Genomic DNA, 21,795 nt, shown 5'->3' on the forward strand with positions numbered 1-21,795 from the left:
AACAGTCGTGTCTTTCCTGCTCAGACGCTGATATAACAGCAATCTGACAAACATCGAGAGTCCACAGCACACACAGGGACACACAGGGACACACACTGGGACACACACAGGGACACACAGGGACACACACACAGGGACACACAGGGACACACACACTGGGACGACAGCTCCTGGTGTTATAAACCTGTTCACACTGACTGTCATTGATTTATGCCAATAAAGAAACAGCTGTATGTTGTTAAGCTCCAGCTGCAGGACGCTCATCATGTCACCCTCTGCTGGCGGATTTAAACCCAATTAGAGGACGCTTGATGGAACCTAGTTATGCACTAAAATTTTACATGTAACTCCAGGATGAAGATACTCGGGATTTGAAGGAATAGTTTAATACGCTTGTTTATTTTCTAGTAAGAGTTAGACGAGAAGATTGAAACCATTTTCCAACGGAGGGAGAAGGTTTACTACATGGAAAACATCACTGCAAGGTTACAACTAAGGACAGATCTATTCTTAACTAAGTGGTCCCCTATGAACTATTTTTTTTTAAGTGATGTGAATATGTAACAACTTGGGTATTTTTATTTTTCTATTCATTTTTGTTGAATAGAAAAAAATTGAAATGGTATTTTTTTATTTTTATTATTATTATTTGTTTAATTTTCATTGTGATTTATTATCACTATTTACTTTGTTTCTCTTTATTTTTATTTTATTTATTTATTCATTTTTCTTTCTTTCCCTATTTAGTTTTCTCTATTTAGTTTTTATTTACTTTTGTTTATTATTATTCCTATTCTATTTTTTTATATTCTTTTATTTCTATTTTCTAACTTTATCTTTCATTTTTATTTTATTTTTATTAATTTATCTAGTATTTATTATTTTTCAATTCTTTTTCTTTATTTATCTTCTCTTTTCTCCTAATATAAGTATAAAACAAACATGTTATTTTTCCTCCCTGTACATTTATGTATTCTCTGGGCCTATGGATGAAAAAATATTACTCATCCCTACTTAATGGAACAATTAAGTAATTAAGCTCACGGACACAAAGAGATGGGAGATTTATTTAATTGGGGAATGAAATACTTCGCTGCAGGAAGAACGACACAATATACAGCTTGGTTTCCTTTTGTTGTTGTTGTTTCCTTTTACATACAGAACATTTCCTGAGGATCAAATATGGATCCTGGAGATACGAGGTGTCAGACTGGCATCTTTCAGCCTCGTTTCATGAACAACTAACGAGAAAACAACAACAACAACGACATCTTTTCCTTTTGTAGTAACTTAATAAACCTCCACGAGGGAAATCATCACACCCACAACCTCACAACCTTTCCTATGTGTCCTCCTCTGAGTGGGCAACCTGTAATACACTGCTGTAGGGTGAAGAGAGTCCCACTGCAATAATATCATGTGAGCCGAGGCCGGTACGGCTCATAAAAATTCATATATATATATATGATATGAACATTACACCAATAAAATTACAATAACAATATTGTTCTGCATCTTACATTTTTCTTTGTGGATAACATTTTATTTTAACCCCCTGTTTAGAGTTTATAAACAGCTTATAAACAATTAATAAATGGCTTTTTATAACACATAGTGCACTGAAATGTAGTTGTAAGCAGATATTTAAGTATTATTATTATAATTGTAATGTCTTCAGTAGTTTTAAAAACATTTATTTAAAGTTTGAAACCTGTTTTTGAATGAATTGTACATGTGTAACCATTAATAAATTAATCAAAGGTCTATAGAAAATCTAAATGTACTAGAGCCCAGAGGTGAAATCTCACAAAGATATTTATATTATAAAATAGAAAAAAACATCCTCAAATTGGAGAGGCTAGATATAGCAATTATTTGGCATTTTTGCTTAAATAAATAAATATCTTATCTTTTAAATCTACTGTATTTCTACTGTTTTTTAAAATGTATTTATATATATATATATATATATATATATATATATATAAATTTATAAAAAATAAATAAATATTTTATCTTGTAAATCTACTGCATTTCTACTGTTTATTTATTTATTTATTTATATATATATTAATTTACAAAAAATAAATTAATATTTTATATTTTAAATCTACTGTATTTCTTCTGTTTTTTTATTTATATATTTATATTCATTTATAATAAATAAATAAATATTGTGTATTTTAAATCTACTGTATTTCTACTGTTTTTTATTTATTTATCTATATATATTATATATATATATTATATTTATACAAAATGAATGTTATGTTAAGCAATTTAAATTGCCTTTGTCCTTTAAGTCCATCAGTCAGTCGAAAAACCTGCTGGCAGATACATTTTGTTTATCTCGCTGTGGGGAAAGTTTAAAAAAATCTAACTTCATATTTATATTTATTAACATTTGATGTAATTAGCAGTATCACTTCATGCCTAATTCAATGAACTTCCAGAGTAACTTAACACCAGGCTGAAAAGCCGTGTTTTTTTCACGCCCACCAGTGATGTCACGGCGTACTGACACACTCCCTGAGGTACACTTCTACATCACTGCAGCACGGTGGGAGCTTTAACCAGATTTACAGCTGCTGTTAAGTTACTTTAAGTACAAATAAAAACATCACTTTAATCAAATGAACACAGTATCTTCACTTAAATGCATGCACACACATTATTTTAATGAGGCACAAACTCATGCATGCATTGGCGCACAGACATGCATGGACATGCTATAGGTTTAAATGCTGCACTTACCAGCCTTCAGAGTGTGGTGTACAGACGCAGACAAATACAAATCCCTCCCAACACACACACAGACACACACACACAGACACACACACCCCTAGAGGTCACTCACCTTGAGGTCTCTGTGTACCACCCCCATCTGATGGCAGTGGAGCACGGCCTCCAGGATCTGCTGGATGCAATGACTGCACGACAACAGCAGGGGGAGCAGGTTAGTCTGAGCTCATTCATCCCCCCAGCTGTCACATCCATGCAGAGGCAGCCACATCTCAACTCCGGGCTGCACAAAATCACTCATACATGTATCCTCACTGCACGCTCACACCACACACACACAAAGAAGTGTGAACATGTCTGTGAACTATGATGGAGTATCAGGGCCACATTGAGGGGGAAAAAATCGGAGATTTTGAGAATAAAGTCATAATATTACAAGAAAAAAGTCGTAATATTATAAGAATAAAGTCATAAATTTACTAGATAAAAAGTCGTGATATTATGAGAATAAAGTCAGAAGTTTCGAGAAAAAAAGTTGTAAAATTATGAGAATAAAGTCATAAGTTTACTAGAAAAAAGTCGTAAAATTATGAGAATAAAGTCATAAATTTACTAGAAAAAAGTCGTAATATTATGAGAATTAAGTCATAATATTACAAGAATAAAGTTGTAATATTGTGAGAATAAAGTCATAAGTTTATGAGATAAAAAGTCGTAATATCATGAGAATAAAGTCATAATATTACAAGAAAAAAGTCGTAATTTAATGAGATATAAAGTCATACTATTTCAAGAAAAAAAAAGTCGTAATATTATAATAAAGTCCTAAATTTACTAGAAAAAAAGTCATAATATTATGAGAATAAAGTCATACGTTTATGAGATAAAAAGTCGGAATATTATGAGAATAAAAGTAATTTCCTCCTCCACTAAAGAGTCAGTTTCCTCCAGGTTCTTTCTTCAGAATAAACTGAGTTTCTTGCACAATCTTTTCCAGGTCCTGATACTGATGATAACGTGGTGCTGATGAACCAAAAGATGAAGTATTTTTGTTATTTATGAAACTTAAACTTAAGTAGAACTTCACAAGATGTTTCTCATTTTCACACTATTTCCCCTCTAAAATAACACGTACAATTACTACTTTATAATATTATGACTTTATTCTCAAAATATCACCACTTTTTTTTCGTAAACTTCTGACTTTATTCTCATAATATTATTACTTTATTCTCACAATCTCAGATTTATTTCTCTTCCCTCAATGTGGCCCTAATACTCCGTCGTAGTGAGCCAACGCTGGGAGAAGGTTTGCTATTTTCTGTTTCTGAAAGCGTTAGTCAGGCAGCGTGGGAGTGAGCTCCATGTGGGAGACGCTGTGTCTAACCTGCACATTTTCCGGTGTAATTTATTCAGGAGCGCTGCCTTTGACGAAACATTTTAGCAGGTTTCCGAGCATCTGAAGTAGACGGTGATGTTACTCTGCTGAACTCTCTCTCTCTCTCTCTCTCTCTCTCTCTCTCTCTCTCGTTCATGCTTACTCACTCTCTCACACTTTCTTCTCTCTCACAGTTTTTTGTGCTCTGTCTGCTGGGGCCCACAGGAAATCACAGTTCTAGTTCAGACCGTCTAAAATAGTGCAACAAGAGTCCCAAAAGCAAGAAACCTGAAGTCAGGCAGACACGCAGTAAAGAGTCAGACTGGACGGACGGCAGGCACAGGCATTTTAAAACCACAGGCAGAAATTAAAACAGTCAAACAACAAGCATGTACCCGTGGACAGAGGGTGCAGGGCAATGCAACACAATGTGAGACACGCACACACACACACACACCTTGAGGTCCCTGTGCACTATTTCATGTTGGTGGGTGTAAGACACACTGTCTAGAATCTGATGGATACAGTGACTGTGGAGACAAAACAACAGGGTGAGGGAGCAGATAAAGGAGGGAACACGGGAAGGAAAGGAAGCATCAAAATACAGAGAAGTAGAGGACGTAAGGGAACATCTGACAGGAGGAAGCCGTCTTTACGAACAGATTATAAGGTCAGTTCACCAAAATGACAAAAAAAAACTCATATTTCCTGACTTGCTATGTTTTGATTTCCAGGTTTTGAGATATTTGTCTCTGATATTTCTGATGAATCATCACACATATGATGTTTGTCAATTTAAAAGATCATTTTTCCACGTCAAAGCCCAGAGAAGAAACGGCCAGTGGCACGAGGAAGGTCTATCATCTCTGGAGAGACGCTAATATTAGGCACATATGTTGCGGAAAACACGGATGAAATCGCAGAATCTGATCATAAAATGCGTGGAATTTGCCAAAATGTGGATTCAATTCATGCATTAGAAGCGTTTTTTCACAGTGCCTAAGCCGACTGAAGATAAAAAAAACTATGCTGCTATATGTTTTGGTTTCATTTACGGGCACGCTGTGTCGGCGTTTCATCGAGAGCGGACTCAGCTGCCGCTCACACACATGTTGAAGAGGCCCGCTCAGACGACTAGTTCACACTACACGACTTTAGCCCTGATTGTACACTCGCCAACAGTTTCTGGAGCTTCTCAAACAAAAGCCACAGGTCAGAGGAAAATTGGCGACTCCGCGCTCGCTGTGTCAACTAGCAGGCTAAATGTCTGACCTGTCGGTGGGCTACAGCCAGAGGGGTCACCTGTTAGTCATCCAAAAACCGGAGGAATTTGACACAGCTAAATTTAGAGCACTTTATTTTACGAAAGGGCGGCGTGTTTTGTTTTATAACTGTACTGAAGCACTTTCTTTGATAAAAGACAAAATAGTGCAACATTTTGTTACATCAAATTCATTGATATTCATTATATTTTGAATGTTTTCTTTAAAATTGTATTAATCCACCACATGATTAGACACTTTTCCTTTTGGCTTAAATCCTAAAATGTATTTCATATGGCCCTGGCTAATAGCTGGGATTTGTATCTGGTTTACTGTTGAGTTTTGCAGTTAGTGCGAGTTCGGTTTCTACGGTAATCCTCGTAATATTGCATCACACATTGTGCATATTTGTCGTGATATGAAAATGCACTTGTTGGTATCCTGATGATTCATTTTCATGTCATTGAAGCCACTGTTGTACTCATTAGCCTACATTTCCTCAACCAACCGTAAAAAGTTGCGCCTCTGATGATGGCGTTAGATGAAAAGTGAGAGGATCATCAAAGTTATTACAACTCATCCTGAAGGGAACATGAAAGATGAACTCAATTTCATGGCAATCCTTCCAACAGTTGGGGAGACATTTCTCTCCAAACCAAAAACGAAAAGTCAGATTATCGCCAAAATCAGCAGGATTCATCCTCTGGGGATCATGAATGTTTGCACCAATTTTCATGGTAATGCATCAGATAATTGTTGAGATATTTTAGTCTGGACGGGCTGACTGATTGACATCCTAAGGGCTGTGCTGCTAGCAGGTTAAAAACTAATCCACAGAGCTCATTGGAGCTACTTTACTGTGAATAAACACTCTCTGAGGATTATCCAGAATAATGGGGACACTAATGTGAAAAGACACACTGCTGTCGTTGCTAAGAAACGTTGTCATGACTCCCCGCTGTGAGCCCCACTAAACTCCACTCTCTTCCTCCTCGTCGTATCCGGGATATCTGAGACTCAAAACCTGGACGCGTTAAAACCAAAACACCCCCCACCCCTCGCGCGTGTCTGGACGCCGCTCGTCGGTTTAAAGAGAGAAAATATGTTTTTTTAGTCATTTGGGTGAACCTGCCCTTTAACGGGTCGGAGAAAGGAAGGAGTGATTGTGAGTGCAGATGGAGCACAGAGAGGAAACTGTCAGTGAGATACTGTTGGACGGTAATCAAGCCATGCCAATCACACACACCCACACACAAACACTTTGAGTGACACACACACACACACACACACACATAATTTATGCAAAGAAACCAGGGAGGCAGATGAGAGGGGAGGAAAGGAAATAATAGGGAAAATAAAGAATACAGAGGAAAGAAAACACTCAATACATTGAGACGATTATCGTATGTGCCTCCGTTGTTGTTGCATACATGTATGTGTGTCCTACTTTAAACTGGATGTTTAATATGGAAGCACTGGTGTGAAAACAAACAGCAGCCCTGGTGCCAGCGTAGCTAATTCTGCCTCATTGAAATTCTGCATTTTTTAATCTCAAATCAGATTTAATTAACTTAAATTAACACCCAAATATTTTCCAAAATAGCATTTTTACAGCATTAACTGATTTCAGGCAAGTTCATTAGAGTGTTAATCCCATTTGGTGAAACTTGTCGTCACCCCAAAATGTGTGTTTTCATTATACATTATGAGAAATAAAACAAAAGCTCTGTCCCCGTACTAAATTGATTGCATTGTAGGCAAGATACTTTAAGATGACCTTAAAAACAGCATAAACGTTTTGTTGGCAATGCAAAGAGGCGATCCGTTTACAACAACGTCGCTGCCGTATTTATGACTTTATGTTGAGTGTTGATGGAGCAGCTGCATAGCCTGGCACTGATCAAACCAAACTCCATTCAGAAAACAAGCATTTTAAAAGTTGTTTGCTCGTCTTCTTGCAGACAGACCTGACAAAGCATGAATTCAGACTTTTTACAAATCAGCATCATTATGTAGTTATTTCGGCATCCTTTTGGTCCGTTTATTGCCCAACATATACCCAACAGGGCTTGCTAGATACAGTCACTGTATGTGAATACAGCTCGCCGCCGGGTGACGTTATGAACCCAGACACGACGGCGTTTGGTTTTCCAACATATCTGGAACTTCACCAACATATACAAAGCAGCAACAGGGGTTATTTCTTCCATGATTGATGGAAGAAATGGAGGAAAGAAAAGTTGTTGGTATCTATGGAGACAAGCTCCTTAAAACAAACCTAAATCACGACAAAATATGTTTCCCTTGAAACGTAATTCGCAATGCAGTTTCGTTGTATGGGCACATCATTTCAAGGAGAAAGGGCTGTTCTGTTACTGCGTGTTTAAGTTTGTTCAACGATTTGTTGCTTGATAAAAGTGTTTGACTTTTGTTTTACTGCAGGGTCCGACCCAAACATAATGGACAGTTAAAGCAGAAGCACATTGACAGTTTTATATCATGGAGATATCTAGTTACTGGGTAAAACTATGCTATATCTAGCTACCGTTAGCTGCTAGCAAATAGCTAATGAAATCCTGCCTTATCACCTCTGTATTTGTCATGTTCAATAATTTCCTACACTTGCATAAATTCACATGTTTTCCGAAAGTGACATTACAGAAAACACATACACTAAAAAGATACTGCTACAAAAATGCAGGCTAGATAAGGACTAAATATGGCATTTTTTAAGTACTTTTACTCCTAATACTAGCACTTTTACCAACGTATAATATATCTAAATGTCATGTTCTCATTAATCACTACATACTGGACTTCTTATCATGTAGTTAATTATGATTTGAGTAATTAAAATAGATAAAAGCACTGAACAAAAATCAACGCTTTTTGCAAAGAGTTCATTTGTAAAAACAGATTACGGTTATTCTTCAAATGATTTGATTGATGTTCCCCTGAGTCCACAAAATAAAATACAAAACAATATTTAAGAAAATAAATAAAAACAGAGATATCTGTTTTTGCAAATGAACCCTTCGAGTGAAAATGTCAAATAAGAGCTTGTTTAAGTTCATCATGTTATTTTGATTAGATTTTGCATTGACTAATCAGTGAGTAGACTCACTAAATCATCATGTGCTTGACTAGTGAACGACCTTTGCTCCACCTTATTTACAGAATAAGAGGATATATAAGAAGGTCATTTGAAGCCCTGAGTAGAGACAGAGATGAGGATAAAAAAAAACCTCATCTTCTCCTCTTTTTACTGCGTCTCTAATTCTACCTCTTCCCCTCCTCCTTTTAATATTTCCGTCCCCTTCATTTCTTCTTCTCTCTCTCTCGCCTCCACAAACCGCCTCCACAGTCAAATTGATTTAAGTCTACCTCCTGAGGGGCGGGTTACAGCGTGGGCGTGTGTTGCATTTTTGCGCGTTGTGTGTACGTTTCCATCTGTCTGTAAATTCTGACTCTTTGGGGTTGAAAAAAAAACGACCTCGATTTGCAATTCAGTTCACAGAAAACTGCGAAGAGGTTTTTATCCATCAGAGCTGGAATAAGTGTCAGAATAGTGTAATGATGAGAGGAGCTGGACTCTCAGGGCTGCTGGAGGACTGCAGAGGCTGGAGGACTGACACATGGAGGGGATGAAGAATAAGAACAACAAGAATAAGAAGAAGAAGAAGAAGAACAAGAAGAAGAAGAAGAAGAAGAAGAAGAAGAAGAATCACTGGGTGTTTACCTGGCATCTGCTTCACTGTAGTACTCTCTGGCCACAATGTCCTCAAACAGCTCGCCTCCTGTCACCCTGAGAAACGTAAAGATGGAGATGGAGATGGAGGTTAAAAACAACGGATTATATACATTCTTTCACATCACACACATCACACAAATCACACACCAACACACACACACACACAAACACAGAGAGAGACAGGAGGGGGATGTCCTCATTAGGGGGAAACCCCGGCTGCAGGATTCACTCCGGCTGGGTTGCCATGGAGACTGGCTCCGGTGCGGGGGAGTGCTGTATCCGGGTGTGTGTGTGTGTGTGTGTGTGTGTGTGTGTGTGTGTGTGTGTTAGAGTGGAAGCCGCAAGGATGGAGGTAGGAGAGGAGGGGAGGGGTGTTATGTAATGGGGGGAACTGCCTCGGAAGCGAGGAGGAGGGGATGAGGAGGAGATGAAGAAGAAGAAGAAGAGGGAATGCGGATATAAAAGAAAGAGGAGACAGATGCGGCGAGGATTGAAGGAAGGGAGGGGGAAATTATAAGCACTATGCAGGGGAGAGGGAGGAGGAGGATGAAGGAGGGAGACGGAGAGCAACACAGTAGAAGGCAGAGAAAGAGAAGAGGGAAAGGAGGAAGGAAGGAAGGAAGGAACTTACAGGTCAAAGAGGAGGTAGTGGAAGCCTTCCTCTGAGATACTATCATGGAGACGAACTGCAACACAAACACACAGAGGCATCAAATTCATCTTTCTCTCTTTAGGAACCATCTAAGGCACATTCTTTCTTTTCATCTTCATCTAGTATTTGCTGTAAAATGCACATTAATTTAGTCTTAAATGATGAAGCTGGTGATATTCTACATTCTTCTTCTTGTGAATAAAGACCGAGAAAAGACTAAATCCACCGATGAATTGACAAATCTGTGTTGCATAAAGGGTGAGTCACACGGGCATTTAAAATTTCGTGGCAATTCATTTCAGTGGAAACGAGAAGTTGGTTGGAAAAATAAATCTGTGCAAATATTTCATGTTAAGTTGAAGGTCTCTCCATGAATCAATGCTGATCCTAGTGTTGGCTTTTCCTGCCTCAGCCTCCCGACCGCGGCCGGAGGGAACAGGGGAGACGCGGAGTTTTGGTCGGAGACGATAACGTTTCTCTCTGCGGAGCCCCGTCACTTCACAAGACACGGGAAACCTCTGTTGGTCTGGAGGAGCTGCAGCAGTTATTTCTGCACAAACGTCCACTGAACATTCACTAGATATTCTCAGAGCTAAACTAACTCTTCTGCAGTGTGGAGTGAGCAGCATGCACGTGAGAGGTGGAGAGAGAGAGAGAGAGAAGGAGCGTGGTGTGTGAGTGAAGGCAGGCAGAGGAGCAGAGTACAGCAGAGACTCCGGTCCTGGAGACCAAAGCTACGGTCTCCCCCACGTCCTCCGACCGCGGCCAACACTGTTTAACAGACGGGCTTCACTAGATACAACCAAGAGGTTTTGGTGCTTCACTGGAGTTTGTGTTGGAGTCTGAGTCTGAACAGCGTAGCGGCACGCGAGCGCGCATGAGACACCGACGTGTAAGAAGTTACAAACAGTCCCTTTAAAAAATGACTAAAACAATTATTTGAGTATCAAAATAGTTGCCAATAAAATGTTCTGTCAATTGACTAAACAATTATGTTTACAGTTTTTCTCAATTGTTTACACACAAATACTGGTACTTGACACACAATGACCACAACATGTAACTCATGCACCAACCCCCTGAACCAATTCTGCTAGACTACAAGCACAATTCCTGCTTTACACTCAAATTGCAGTTCTAAAACACACTTTTTTCAAAACACTACACACAATTCTCTGCATTTGGCACAATTTTCATGAAGAAAATCTCGTTTTCACAAGGAACACACTGTCAATCAAAATTCTAAAGTCAATTGCCCTACTATGCACACTGACTCATCACATGGGCAAACACCTGTCACACAGTGTTACAATTAGCAATCAGTTGATGCTTTTCATGGCTGGATTCGACATGCTAAGCGATATTTCCCCCGCTGCTTGGCCAGGGCAAACATTGCTTGTGATGTGGATGAGGTGCTGTGGCCAGACCGAAACAGAAGAGAGGATGCAGCATAGTTTTTTTTTCTTTTTTTTTACTGTAACTGTATACAGTAAATTCTTCTGTTGTTTTGTATGTAGACCACTGTATGTGCAACTTTGTGTTGGTTGGGATGTACACTGTGTACATTGTTTTTGTGGGGAAAATAAAATATATTTGTTACCGTGTATTTGTGTGTTCTGAGTATAAAAACAATATTCTAAAATATTTTACAACACACTTATGTATGTACTGTCTGTAGTAAGTGTAACACTGAACAAAAAAAAGGCCTAAGTCATTATGATGAATGGAGAAGAAGTGTTTTCCATTCATCATAGTGTTTTACATTGAGCACATCAGTGTTCAACTGGTTCTTATAAATGTCTATTCATATGATGGTTTGTGTGTGTCATTTGAAAACAAAATACCATTTTGAGAAGAAATAGCATTGTTTTGAATGTAAAGTTTCATTTTGCAGGAGAATTGAGGGGTTTTGCCCATTGTGTGTGTGTTTTTTGATTTGTGTGTAGAGTTCTGAGAGTATGAGGCATGCTTTCAGAAAATGTGTGTAAACAATTGAGAAAAACTGTAATACATACCGTATGAGACCTGTGACAACGGGTCACAAGTGCCTAAAAAGAGTTAGGAACCAAGAATCTGACCCAAATCTAATCTAACTTTGTGATTTCAAAGATGTGACACTTTAAAACGAGTCTCACCGATGTTGGAGTGCTTGAGCAATCTGCAGATCCTGGCTTCTCTCTCCAGTTTCTGATGATCTATAAGACAGTCAGACTTTAGGATTCACAACAACTTCTCACATTTACACCAACAAGACGAAGACGAAGACGAAGAGGAAGAAGAAGAAGATTTAGTTTCTACAGTTTGAAGTGGAAACTTTTCTCAAGGTGGTTGACGAGGAGTTGTGAGACACACCGATGACTTTCCTTCACACAGATGAGATCAGCCTGAGGGCTGCACTCGTCCCAGATGCCCATTTAACCTCTCATAGAGGAGAGGAGGAGGAGGAGGAGAGGAGGAGGAGAAGGAGGAGGAGAGGAGGAGAGGAGGAGAGGAGAAGAGAGGAGAGGAGAGGAGGGGAGGAGGAGAGGAGAGGAGAGGAGGAGAGGAGAGGAGGAGTAGGAGAGGAGAGGAGAGGAGAGGAGAGGAGGGGAAGAGGAGAGGAGAGGAGAGGGTAGACATGGAGAGAAGAGAAAAATTAGCGGAAAGAAGAAGAGGAGAGGAAACAGGAGGAGGAGAAGAAACGTGGAGATGGGGATAGAGGAAAGGAGAGGAGACAAGTGGACGAGAGGAGTGGAGAGGGGGAGACTAAGGAGGAAATTAAACAAGAGGAGACAAGAAATGAGGAGAGCAAAGAGCAGAAAGGATACAAGGGAGAGGAGACTAAAGGAAAGGAAATGAGGAGAAAATAGGAAACAAGGAAAAGAGGATAGGAGAGGAAATGTGGAGATGAGGAGAGGAAAGGAGAGGAGACAAGTGGACGAGAGGAGTGGAGAGGGGGAGACTAAGGAGGAAATTAAACAAGAGGAGACGAGAAATGAGGAGAGCAAAGAGCGGAAAGGATACAAGGGAGAGGAGACTAAAGGAAAGGAAATGAGGAGAAAATAGGAAACAAGAGGAAATGAGCTGAGAGGAGAGGAGAGGAGAGGAGAGGAGAAGAGGATGGAGGGAAATTGGAAAACAGAGGAGATGGGGCAAGGAAATGAGGAAACAAGAGGAGAGGTGAGAAGAGGAAACAAAGAGAGGAAACAAAGAGGGGAAAGGAAAAAAGAGAAATGGAAACGCTAAGAGGAGAGGAGAGGACCGAAATGAGACATGGAGAGGAAACAAGAGGAGAAAAGGAGATGAGGAAAGGAAACAAGAGGAGAGGAGAGGAAAAGAAAAGGAGCAATGATGAATTTGGTTTTCTCTAAAAGGTGGAGGGAGACAGACGCTGCCGTCGTCCCACCACACTGATCTCATTTCTCTGCTGTAATCACATCCTTGTTGCTATTTTCAGATGATTTCTGGGACGTTTGTTTAACAGTATTTGATCAGTTTTATATTTGGAGGAAAAAACAGGATGACATAATGTCTAAAAACACCACAAATAGCACTTTAAAGGGACAACGTCAGCATAATCTGTCTCGACAAAACACAACAATCTATAGTAGAAAGAAATAGATTTTCTATTCTAGTAAAAATGTAGATTTCCGTCTGCGGATTCGTCGGCCTCTTTCTCAGAGAGGAAACAGACGTGGAGGCTTCACACGCTGGAATCAAACACTCGCTAAAATATTTTAATGTGAGCGTTCAGATCTGGGACACACATGATGGTGAAATCCCCCATGATGCATCTCTGCTTCTTCACATCCCTACGAGACACTGGAAACACACACACGTGTTACATGTTATCTGTTAATGTCTCACCTCTGGCCGAGAGCTTTTTGGTGTTGATGATTTTGGAGGCGTACTCTTGGCCTGAGCAGAGTTTGACACAGCGGCGCACCACTGAAAAGGCCCCCCTGGGAAACAAAGACAGGGAGTCAGGAAGAGGAGACGGGTCAGCTGCCATATTATACGCTTCGTCAGCATCAAACGCAGGTCACGTCTCAGCTATCAGATTGACCCGTTGACCTCGTCGTCGTCCTGGACGCCGCTCTGCTTTCACACCACCCTGATCTGCATGCATCACACAAATCTGACACCAGTGGTTGAAGAAGTACTCAGACTGTAGAAGCATAAAAAGTAGCATAAAATGGAAATACTACTTATCAAATCTTCATATATCATCAAGTCTTCATATATCATCAAATCTTCATATATCATCAAATCTTCATATATCATCAAGTCTTCATATATCATCAAATCTTCATATATCATCAAGTCTTCATATATCATCAAGTCTTCATATATCATCAAATCATCAAATCTTCATATATCATCAAGTCTTCATATATCATCAAATCTTCATATATCATCAAGTCTTCATATATCATCAAATCATCAAATCTTCATATATCATCAAGTCTTCATATATCATCAAATCTTCATATATCATCAAGTCTTCATATATCATCAAGTCTTCATATATCATCAAATCATCAAATCTTCATATATCATCAAGTCTTCATATATCATCAAATCTTCATATATCATCAAATCATCAAATCTTCATATATCATCAAATCATCAAATCTTCATATATCATCAAGTCTTCATATATCATCAAATCTTCATATATCATCAAATCTTCATATATCATCAAGTCTTCATATATCATCAAATCTTCATATATCATCAAATCATCATATATCATCAAGTCTTCATATATCATCAAGTCTTCATATATCATCAAATCATCAAATCTTCATATATCATCAAGTCTTCATATATCATCAAATCTTCATATATCATCAAGTCTTCATACATCATCAAATCTTCATATATCATCAAGTCTTCATATATCATCAAGTCTTCATATATCATCAAATCATCAAATCTTCATATATCATCAAGTCTTCATATATCATCAAATCTTCATATATCATCAAATCTTCATATATCATCAAGTCTTCATATATCATCAAATCTTCATATATCATCAAATCATCATATATCATCAAATCTTCATATATCATCAAATCTTCATATATCATCAAGTCTTCATATATCATCAAGTCTTCATATATCATCAAATCATCAAATCTTCATATATCATCAAGTCTTCATATATCATCAAATCTTCATATATCATCAAATCTTCATATATCATCAAGTCTTCATATATCATCAAATCTTCATATATCATCAAATCATCATATATCATCAAATCTTCATATATCATCAAGTCTTCATACATCATCAAATCTTCATATATCATCAAGTCTTCATATATCATCAAATCATCAAATCTTCATATATCATCAAATCATCAAATCTTCATATATCATCAAATCATCAAATCTTCATATATCATCAAGTCTTCATATATCATCAAGTCTTCATACATCATCAAATCTTCATATATCATCAAGTCTTCATATATCATCAAGTCTTCATATATCATCAAATCATCAAATCTTCATATATCATCAAGTCTTCATATATCATCAAATCTTCATATATCATCAAATCTTCATATATCATCAAGTCTTCATATATCATCAAATCTTCATATATCATCAAATCATCATATATCATCAAATCTTCATATATCATCAAATCTTCATATATCATCAAGTCTTCATATATCATCAAGTCTTCATATATCATCAAATCATCAAATCTTCATATATCATCAAGTCTTCATATATCATCAAATCTTCATATATCATCAAATCTTCATATATCATCAAGTCTTCATATATCATCAAATCTTCATATATCATCAAATCATCATATATCATCAAATCTTCATATATCATCAAGTCTTCATACATCATCAAATCTTCATATATCATCAAGTCTTCATATATCATCAAATCATCAAATCTTCATATATCATCAAATCATCAAATCTTCATATATCATCAAATCATCAAATCTTCATATATCATCAAGTCTTCATATATCATCAAGTCTTCATATATCATCAAGTCTTCATATATCTGTCACATTCTGGTTTAATTAGTCAATGAATTGATCAGGAGCTGCTTAAAGACTGCAGAAATCTCCCTGCAAGGGGCCAAATGTGAGCCACAACCACGCATATCTCTCGCTAGTTTGCATTTCCTGGATGAAATTCCACTTTCACAGAATCATGAGTTCCAGATTTATATGAAATTATGTATTTGTTATGATTAAAATGTAAAAAAATCCTGGAGTTTTGATGATTTAAGTCATAAACTAGCATGTAAAGCCTGCTGGGTTTAACGTTAGCTGCTGTAGCTAGTTAGCTGATGTAGCTAGTTAGCTCCTGTAGCTAGTTAGCTCCTGTGGCTAGTTAGCTGCTGAAGCTAGTTAGCTCCTGTAGCTAGTTAGCTGATGTAGCTAGTTAGCTCCTGTAGCTAGTTAGCTCCTGTGGCTAGTTAGCTGCTGAAGCTAGTTAGCTCCTGTAGCTAGTTAGCTGATGTAGCTAGTTAGCTGATGTAGCTAGTTAGCTCCTGTAGCTAGTTAGCTCCTGTAGCTAGTTAGCTCCTGTAGCTAGTTAGCTGCTGTAGCTAGTTAGTACGGTACTTTGATGTTATTTATTCAATAAATCTGCGTCAAACCGATTCCTGACCTGTTTAGAATAAGTTTCACATAAATATTCATCTAAATTCTGTCAGGTATTTTATTTCACCTGTTTTAAAGGTGCTCAATATGAAACTCAGAGCATATCTACTGCCTCCACACGCAGCTAACTGCGCTAACAGCGCTAACAGTGTACCTGAGAGGGAACTGGAGGATGGGTGCTGCTCTTCTGCTACAGCACCGTGGGGTCAGGACTCTGTTATCAGCTGTAACCGCTGTATGAGAGCTGTGCTGAGCTGCGTGAGGCTGTGAGCTAGCCAATGAAGCACGCTCACATGCACGAACATGCACTAAAAGCACGAGCGGCCGGCCCGGCGACGTGTCTGGGTGTCTCTCATAATATTACGAGAAAAAAGTCATAATATTATAAAGTAGTAATTTTCTTGTTATTTTCTTTCTTTCTTGTAAAATTCTGACTTTATTCTCGTAATATTACGTCTTTTTTCCTCGTTTAGTTATGACTTTATTTTCGTAATATTACAACTTTTTTCTCGTAATATTATGCCTTTATTTTCGTAATATTAGGACTTTTTTTCTCGGAAAGTTATTACATTATTCTCGGAATAGTACGACTTTTTTTCTCTCGGAAAGTTATGACTTTATTCTAGTAATATTACGATTTTTTTCTCGTAAAGTTATGACTTTATTCTCGTAATATTACGACTTCTTTTCTCGTAAAGTTATGATTTTTTATCGTAATATTATGACTTCTTTTTATCGTAAAGTTATGACTTTATTCTCGTAATATTACGACTTTATTCTCGTAATCTCAGATGTTTTTTCCCTCAATGTGGCCCTAATACTCCGTAGTACATTTACTCTTTGGCCCTCACTGCATTAGACTTATATCCTATATACTTAGAGTATAAACTGTGTTACCTTCATCACAATGATCAAATGTTTTGCAGCTCCAGACGGATTTTTTTCTTTGCCTAAAATGGCTCTTTTGATAGTAAAGATTGCTGACCCCTGACATAGACAATAGTTGTTTGCTGCTATATTAATGCTCTGAATATCTTATAGAAAACCTTTAAAGACTGAATAATGTAAATAGCGTCAACCGCTTATATAAAGTGCTATCATGCAGCAGCGCCTCCTGTGGTCACAGTCAGTCTACAGGTTTATTTTCTACTTTATAATAATCTCAGCGATGTGATTTTCATCAAGAATTACAGGAAGAAAAATCTGCGTTTGGAGTTAGAAGTACTGTAAGTGAGTGTGCTGGAGGTTTTTAGGGCCACATTTGCTCATCAAACCCAACAGAGACAAACAGAAATAACCACCGCTGTCATTTCTCAGAGCTAATTTTATCTCACCTCGGTATTGTTACGCAATGAAACACACTCACACTCCCCTCAGAGCCCCCTGCCTCTCTCCAGCGCTCCAACATGCATACATTATGTGAGCAGGCCGGGTGAGTAAGCATGACACTCGCTGACACTCCTGCAGCGTGGAGCAAAACGCAGCGGAGCTTCGACATGACAGGTAACCTGCAGGGCAGGTGGGAGTCAGGAGGATCACAGTGCAACAAACCTCTTATCTAATCTATTACATCTTTTATTAGTAATTGACAAAATATTCATAAAAATAATGTAAAAAAATAAAAATCTAAAATAAAAATGTAGTTTTAGAGATGAGAGAGAAAGTTTATCTTTGATCTTAGAAATAGTAACAATTAATCTAATAATACTCTGAACTCAAAGTCCACTTACTAGATTTACATCACATCTCATGATCTTCACAACAACGTAGTCTTGACGTGTCGTCGAAAGCTAAATTAAGATTATTAAGTCAAACTTGAATATTATGTGACGTAATTAAATAAAATAGTATTATTAGCATTATTAGCATGTATTAAATATTTTAATTGAGTTTAAATATATATTAAAACAAAATATTTGAAGTTACTTATGGCTTTTCTTGCTCAAAGTTTTCGAAAGCAAAACCTAAATTGATCCAATACAACATTGAACATTTTTTTATTTAACTAGTGCTGAGTATTTGAATAAAATCTTAGAGTTTTATGTCTTTTATGTCGCTTAAAGTTGTTGAAATTTAACATTAATTGTTTTTTAAGGCCACGAAACAAGCTGACAAATTATTTAAATTATTGAACTTGAACAGCAAACAGTTGCTTATTTACACATCCAGCAGTTAACAGAGTGACAGGATGATTCATCGGGAGTCTTTGTGTTCGTATAAGTCCAATATTCTCTCTCTTTTAGCTCCGTTTTTGGTCTCCACCACCGCCATACCGGTCCGATACCAGTGTTTAATTAATAAACTGTATGCCTCACTGTGTGGAAGTGACTGGATCATTCTTTTATGTGTAAGGCAACATCAGGCTTGACTTAAATATTGCTTTCCTAACTTCGTAAAACAAAATGGAACAAATCAATACAGATATAAATTTAGTGAATTGTTATTTATTATTAAAATAATAAATTGTACACCAAAAAAATCCTAAAAAATTAACAGGAATTATAATTAAAGTATCAACCTTTTTAATGCAGCATGTATGTGAATGACATCAGCTGACAGGAAATAAACATGGACCCAAACTGTTGCCTAGCAACGCAATTCCGTTGAAATGCGCTAAAACAGAGCGTTTCAGACAGAGGGGGAATACAGGTATATTCAGGCAGACAGTATGACGAAAATAAAGTTTTTTTTAACATTAAAGCATGTAAACATGTTCTAGTAGAAACACAAAATACAAGTATGAACCTGAAAATGAGCACGATATGGGACCTTTAACACATTTTTATCTACTGGGAAAACAGCAAATCTTCACAATTAAGAAGCTGAAACTGGAACATTTTCCTTAATAAACAATTCATCAATTGTTGATTATATTTCTTTCTTTCTTTCTTTATAAAGCCCACCCCTGACTCCAAACACTCAACATCCTCATCTATTTGCATCACACACACACAAATCAAAAAGTGACACAGCAGCAGAAAAAGCAGTGATGCTCTCTGTTATCAGTGAGGGCAGCTGCTGCTACTCCAGCATCTCTATTGTCTTTAACTTATCACATCCCACACACACACACACACACACACACACACACACACACACACACACCGAACACACAGCAAGCCTGGAGGTCCCAGCCATCACTAAAAGACCTCAAACATCAACATATCACAGAGCTTTAAAACCATCCACAGCAGCTCTCTCTGAACTGAACTGAGGAGGAATAAATGTTCCTGTGAGGCAGAGAGAGAGAGAGAGAGATCCTCTCAACCCACGCACAACCTGACAGAGACATTCAGTCCACTTTGCATCCACACTGTGGCACCCAAAGCCTCTCAATTTGTCTGCATGCTATTAGGGAAGTGAAGGGGGGGTTGCACACACACACACACACACACACACACACACACACACACACACACACACACACACACACACACCACCACCCCCACCACAAAAATCTCTTTTATCACAAGACACACCTCATTAGATAAACAGCAGCAGCAGCAGCAGCAGCAGCACTGTTCTCTCTATGTGTGATTAAAGACAGCAGCTTACATCAGCTTCTCCTCATATTAGGCCTGTTTGTCCCTAATTAGCCTTTGGGCAGAGAGGGGGGAGCAGTGTGTGTGTGTGTGTGTGTGTGTGTGTGTGTGTGTGTGTGTGTGTGTGTGCGTGTGCGTGCGTGCGTGTGTGTGTGTGTGGGGTTCCCAGAAGTGTTCCCGGGCTCTTCCTGCAGCCCCCCATCTTCATGCATCAAATCACATTTTAAAGAAAGCCTTTGGAGAGATGCTGCAGCAGCAGAGCAGCGTGCGTTTCTTGTTGTGCAGCATCAATCATCCATCATCTGCATATGTGCAGATCTTTCAGGGTCAGGCTGCATGCATAAAAAACTGTTTTAATATATATATATAAATATATAATAAGCAGCTTACTTGCCAAGCTCCTCGTACAGCTGGTATTCATCCGTGAAACGCGTACAAGTAGTGGTTGCCATGGTGCGGTCTCCTCCGAAATGCGCGGTGCGTCGCAGCGGACGGGAGGACCTCTCTGTCTCTCTCTCTCTGGCTCTCTGGATTTCTCTTTCTCTGTCTCCTCCCACCTTAAACCTCGGGACGGCTGGTTGTTCAGCTGCAGCTCTCCTCACACACACACAGAGAGACACACAGACTCACTGACACGGTCCCGGCTCGGACGGGTCTGCAGCTCTCGGTTCTCTGAGAGGACGGACTCTTTAAATACCTCACTGACTAACTGGTAATGTGAGCTCACCATGACGCGTTGCTCTGGGTGAGGAGAGAGAGAGAGATGGAGAGAAAAAAGGAAAAGCAAGAAAAAGTGTGATTGAAGAGCAGCAGCATTTGATTACACGTTATTAGAATAAATCATATAATAATAATGAATCTGTGCAATATTAATTCACTGAATGTGAAATACATTTGACTGTGCAATATATCCTTGATGCCATATACACCTCAAGTGCAACTTTGTTTATATTTTATTTATTACATCTACCCTACACTGTAAAAAAAAACATTTTTTTACATTTTTTTTCAAGAAATTTTACATTTTTTTGTCTGTATTTCAAAATGACAGAAATAAAATGTAAAAATGACATGTTTCATTTGTGATTTATTATGTAAATGGTCTTAGATTTACAGTATTTTTTGTAATCACAATCGTAATTATCTGTATTTAAGCTTTTCTTGATCATTTTTAAAGATAATTATTCTGTTTTTTAGATGTTTATGACTCTATTTTAACAATTAATTTATGTTAGAAAAAAAGGATTTCATGGAATTCAAAAAATATTTCTTGTAAAAATACAGATTTTTTTTTGCAAAACTTCTGAGTTAATGTAAATTTGCGCTTTTGCAATGTAAAATGACATTTTTCATTTGTGATTAATTTGAAAATGGTCTTAGATTTACGGTGTATGACTATTCTAACAATAAATATATGTTAAAAGTAAAATATTTATTGTAATATTACAGTAATAAAGGCTAATTATATAAAGATAATTACTGTTGTTTTTTTTACAGTTTATTTATGTTAATTAACGGACAGTATTTTTCCGTATTTTCCGCTGCTGGAAATTTTTTTTTTTTTTTTTTTACAGTGTATCTATTTTACAAGAGCAATTATCTCTGTTTACATTACATTTTTTTTATATTTTATACCTCTAGTGTAACACTTCTGTGTATATTTATTTATTACATCTACTCTACCTGTTTTATTTGTCTTATTATAACTGTGTGTGTTTTACCTGTTATATGTTTTATCTGCCTCGTTTAGTCTTGTCAAGTATTTGTTTTAAAGCACTGACCAGAAGTGGCAACTGTGAATCTCGTTGTATTTAATAAGATGACAATAAAGCTTT

General features: G+C 37.6%; 1 protein-coding gene across 1 annotated transcript in view; it reads right to left on the reverse strand.

Moving 5' to 3' along the window:
- LOC119478762 (calcium/calmodulin-dependent protein kinase type II subunit beta) overlaps positions 1-20,643 on the reverse strand; it is a 49,581-nt gene extending 28,938 nt beyond the window's left edge. The window contains 6 exon segments of the mRNA XM_037753724.1: positions 4,578-4,650; positions 9,122-9,187; positions 9,765-9,819; positions 11,921-11,980; positions 13,632-13,726; positions 20,351-20,643. Of these exon segments, the coding sequence (XP_037609652.1) occupies positions 4,578-4,650; positions 9,122-9,187; positions 9,765-9,819; positions 11,921-11,980; positions 13,632-13,726; positions 20,351-20,412 (411 nt within the window). The 5' untranslated portion in view covers positions 20,413-20,643.
- Between the last annotated feature and the right edge of the window lie 1,152 nt (positions 20,644-21,795).

The sequence above is a fragment of the Sebastes umbrosus genome, chromosome 19 (assembly GCF_015220745.1).
Source record: "Sebastes umbrosus isolate fSebUmb1 chromosome 19, fSebUmb1.pri, whole genome shotgun sequence".
Classification (NCBI taxonomy): domain Eukaryota; kingdom Metazoa; phylum Chordata; class Actinopteri; order Perciformes; family Sebastidae; genus Sebastes; species Sebastes umbrosus.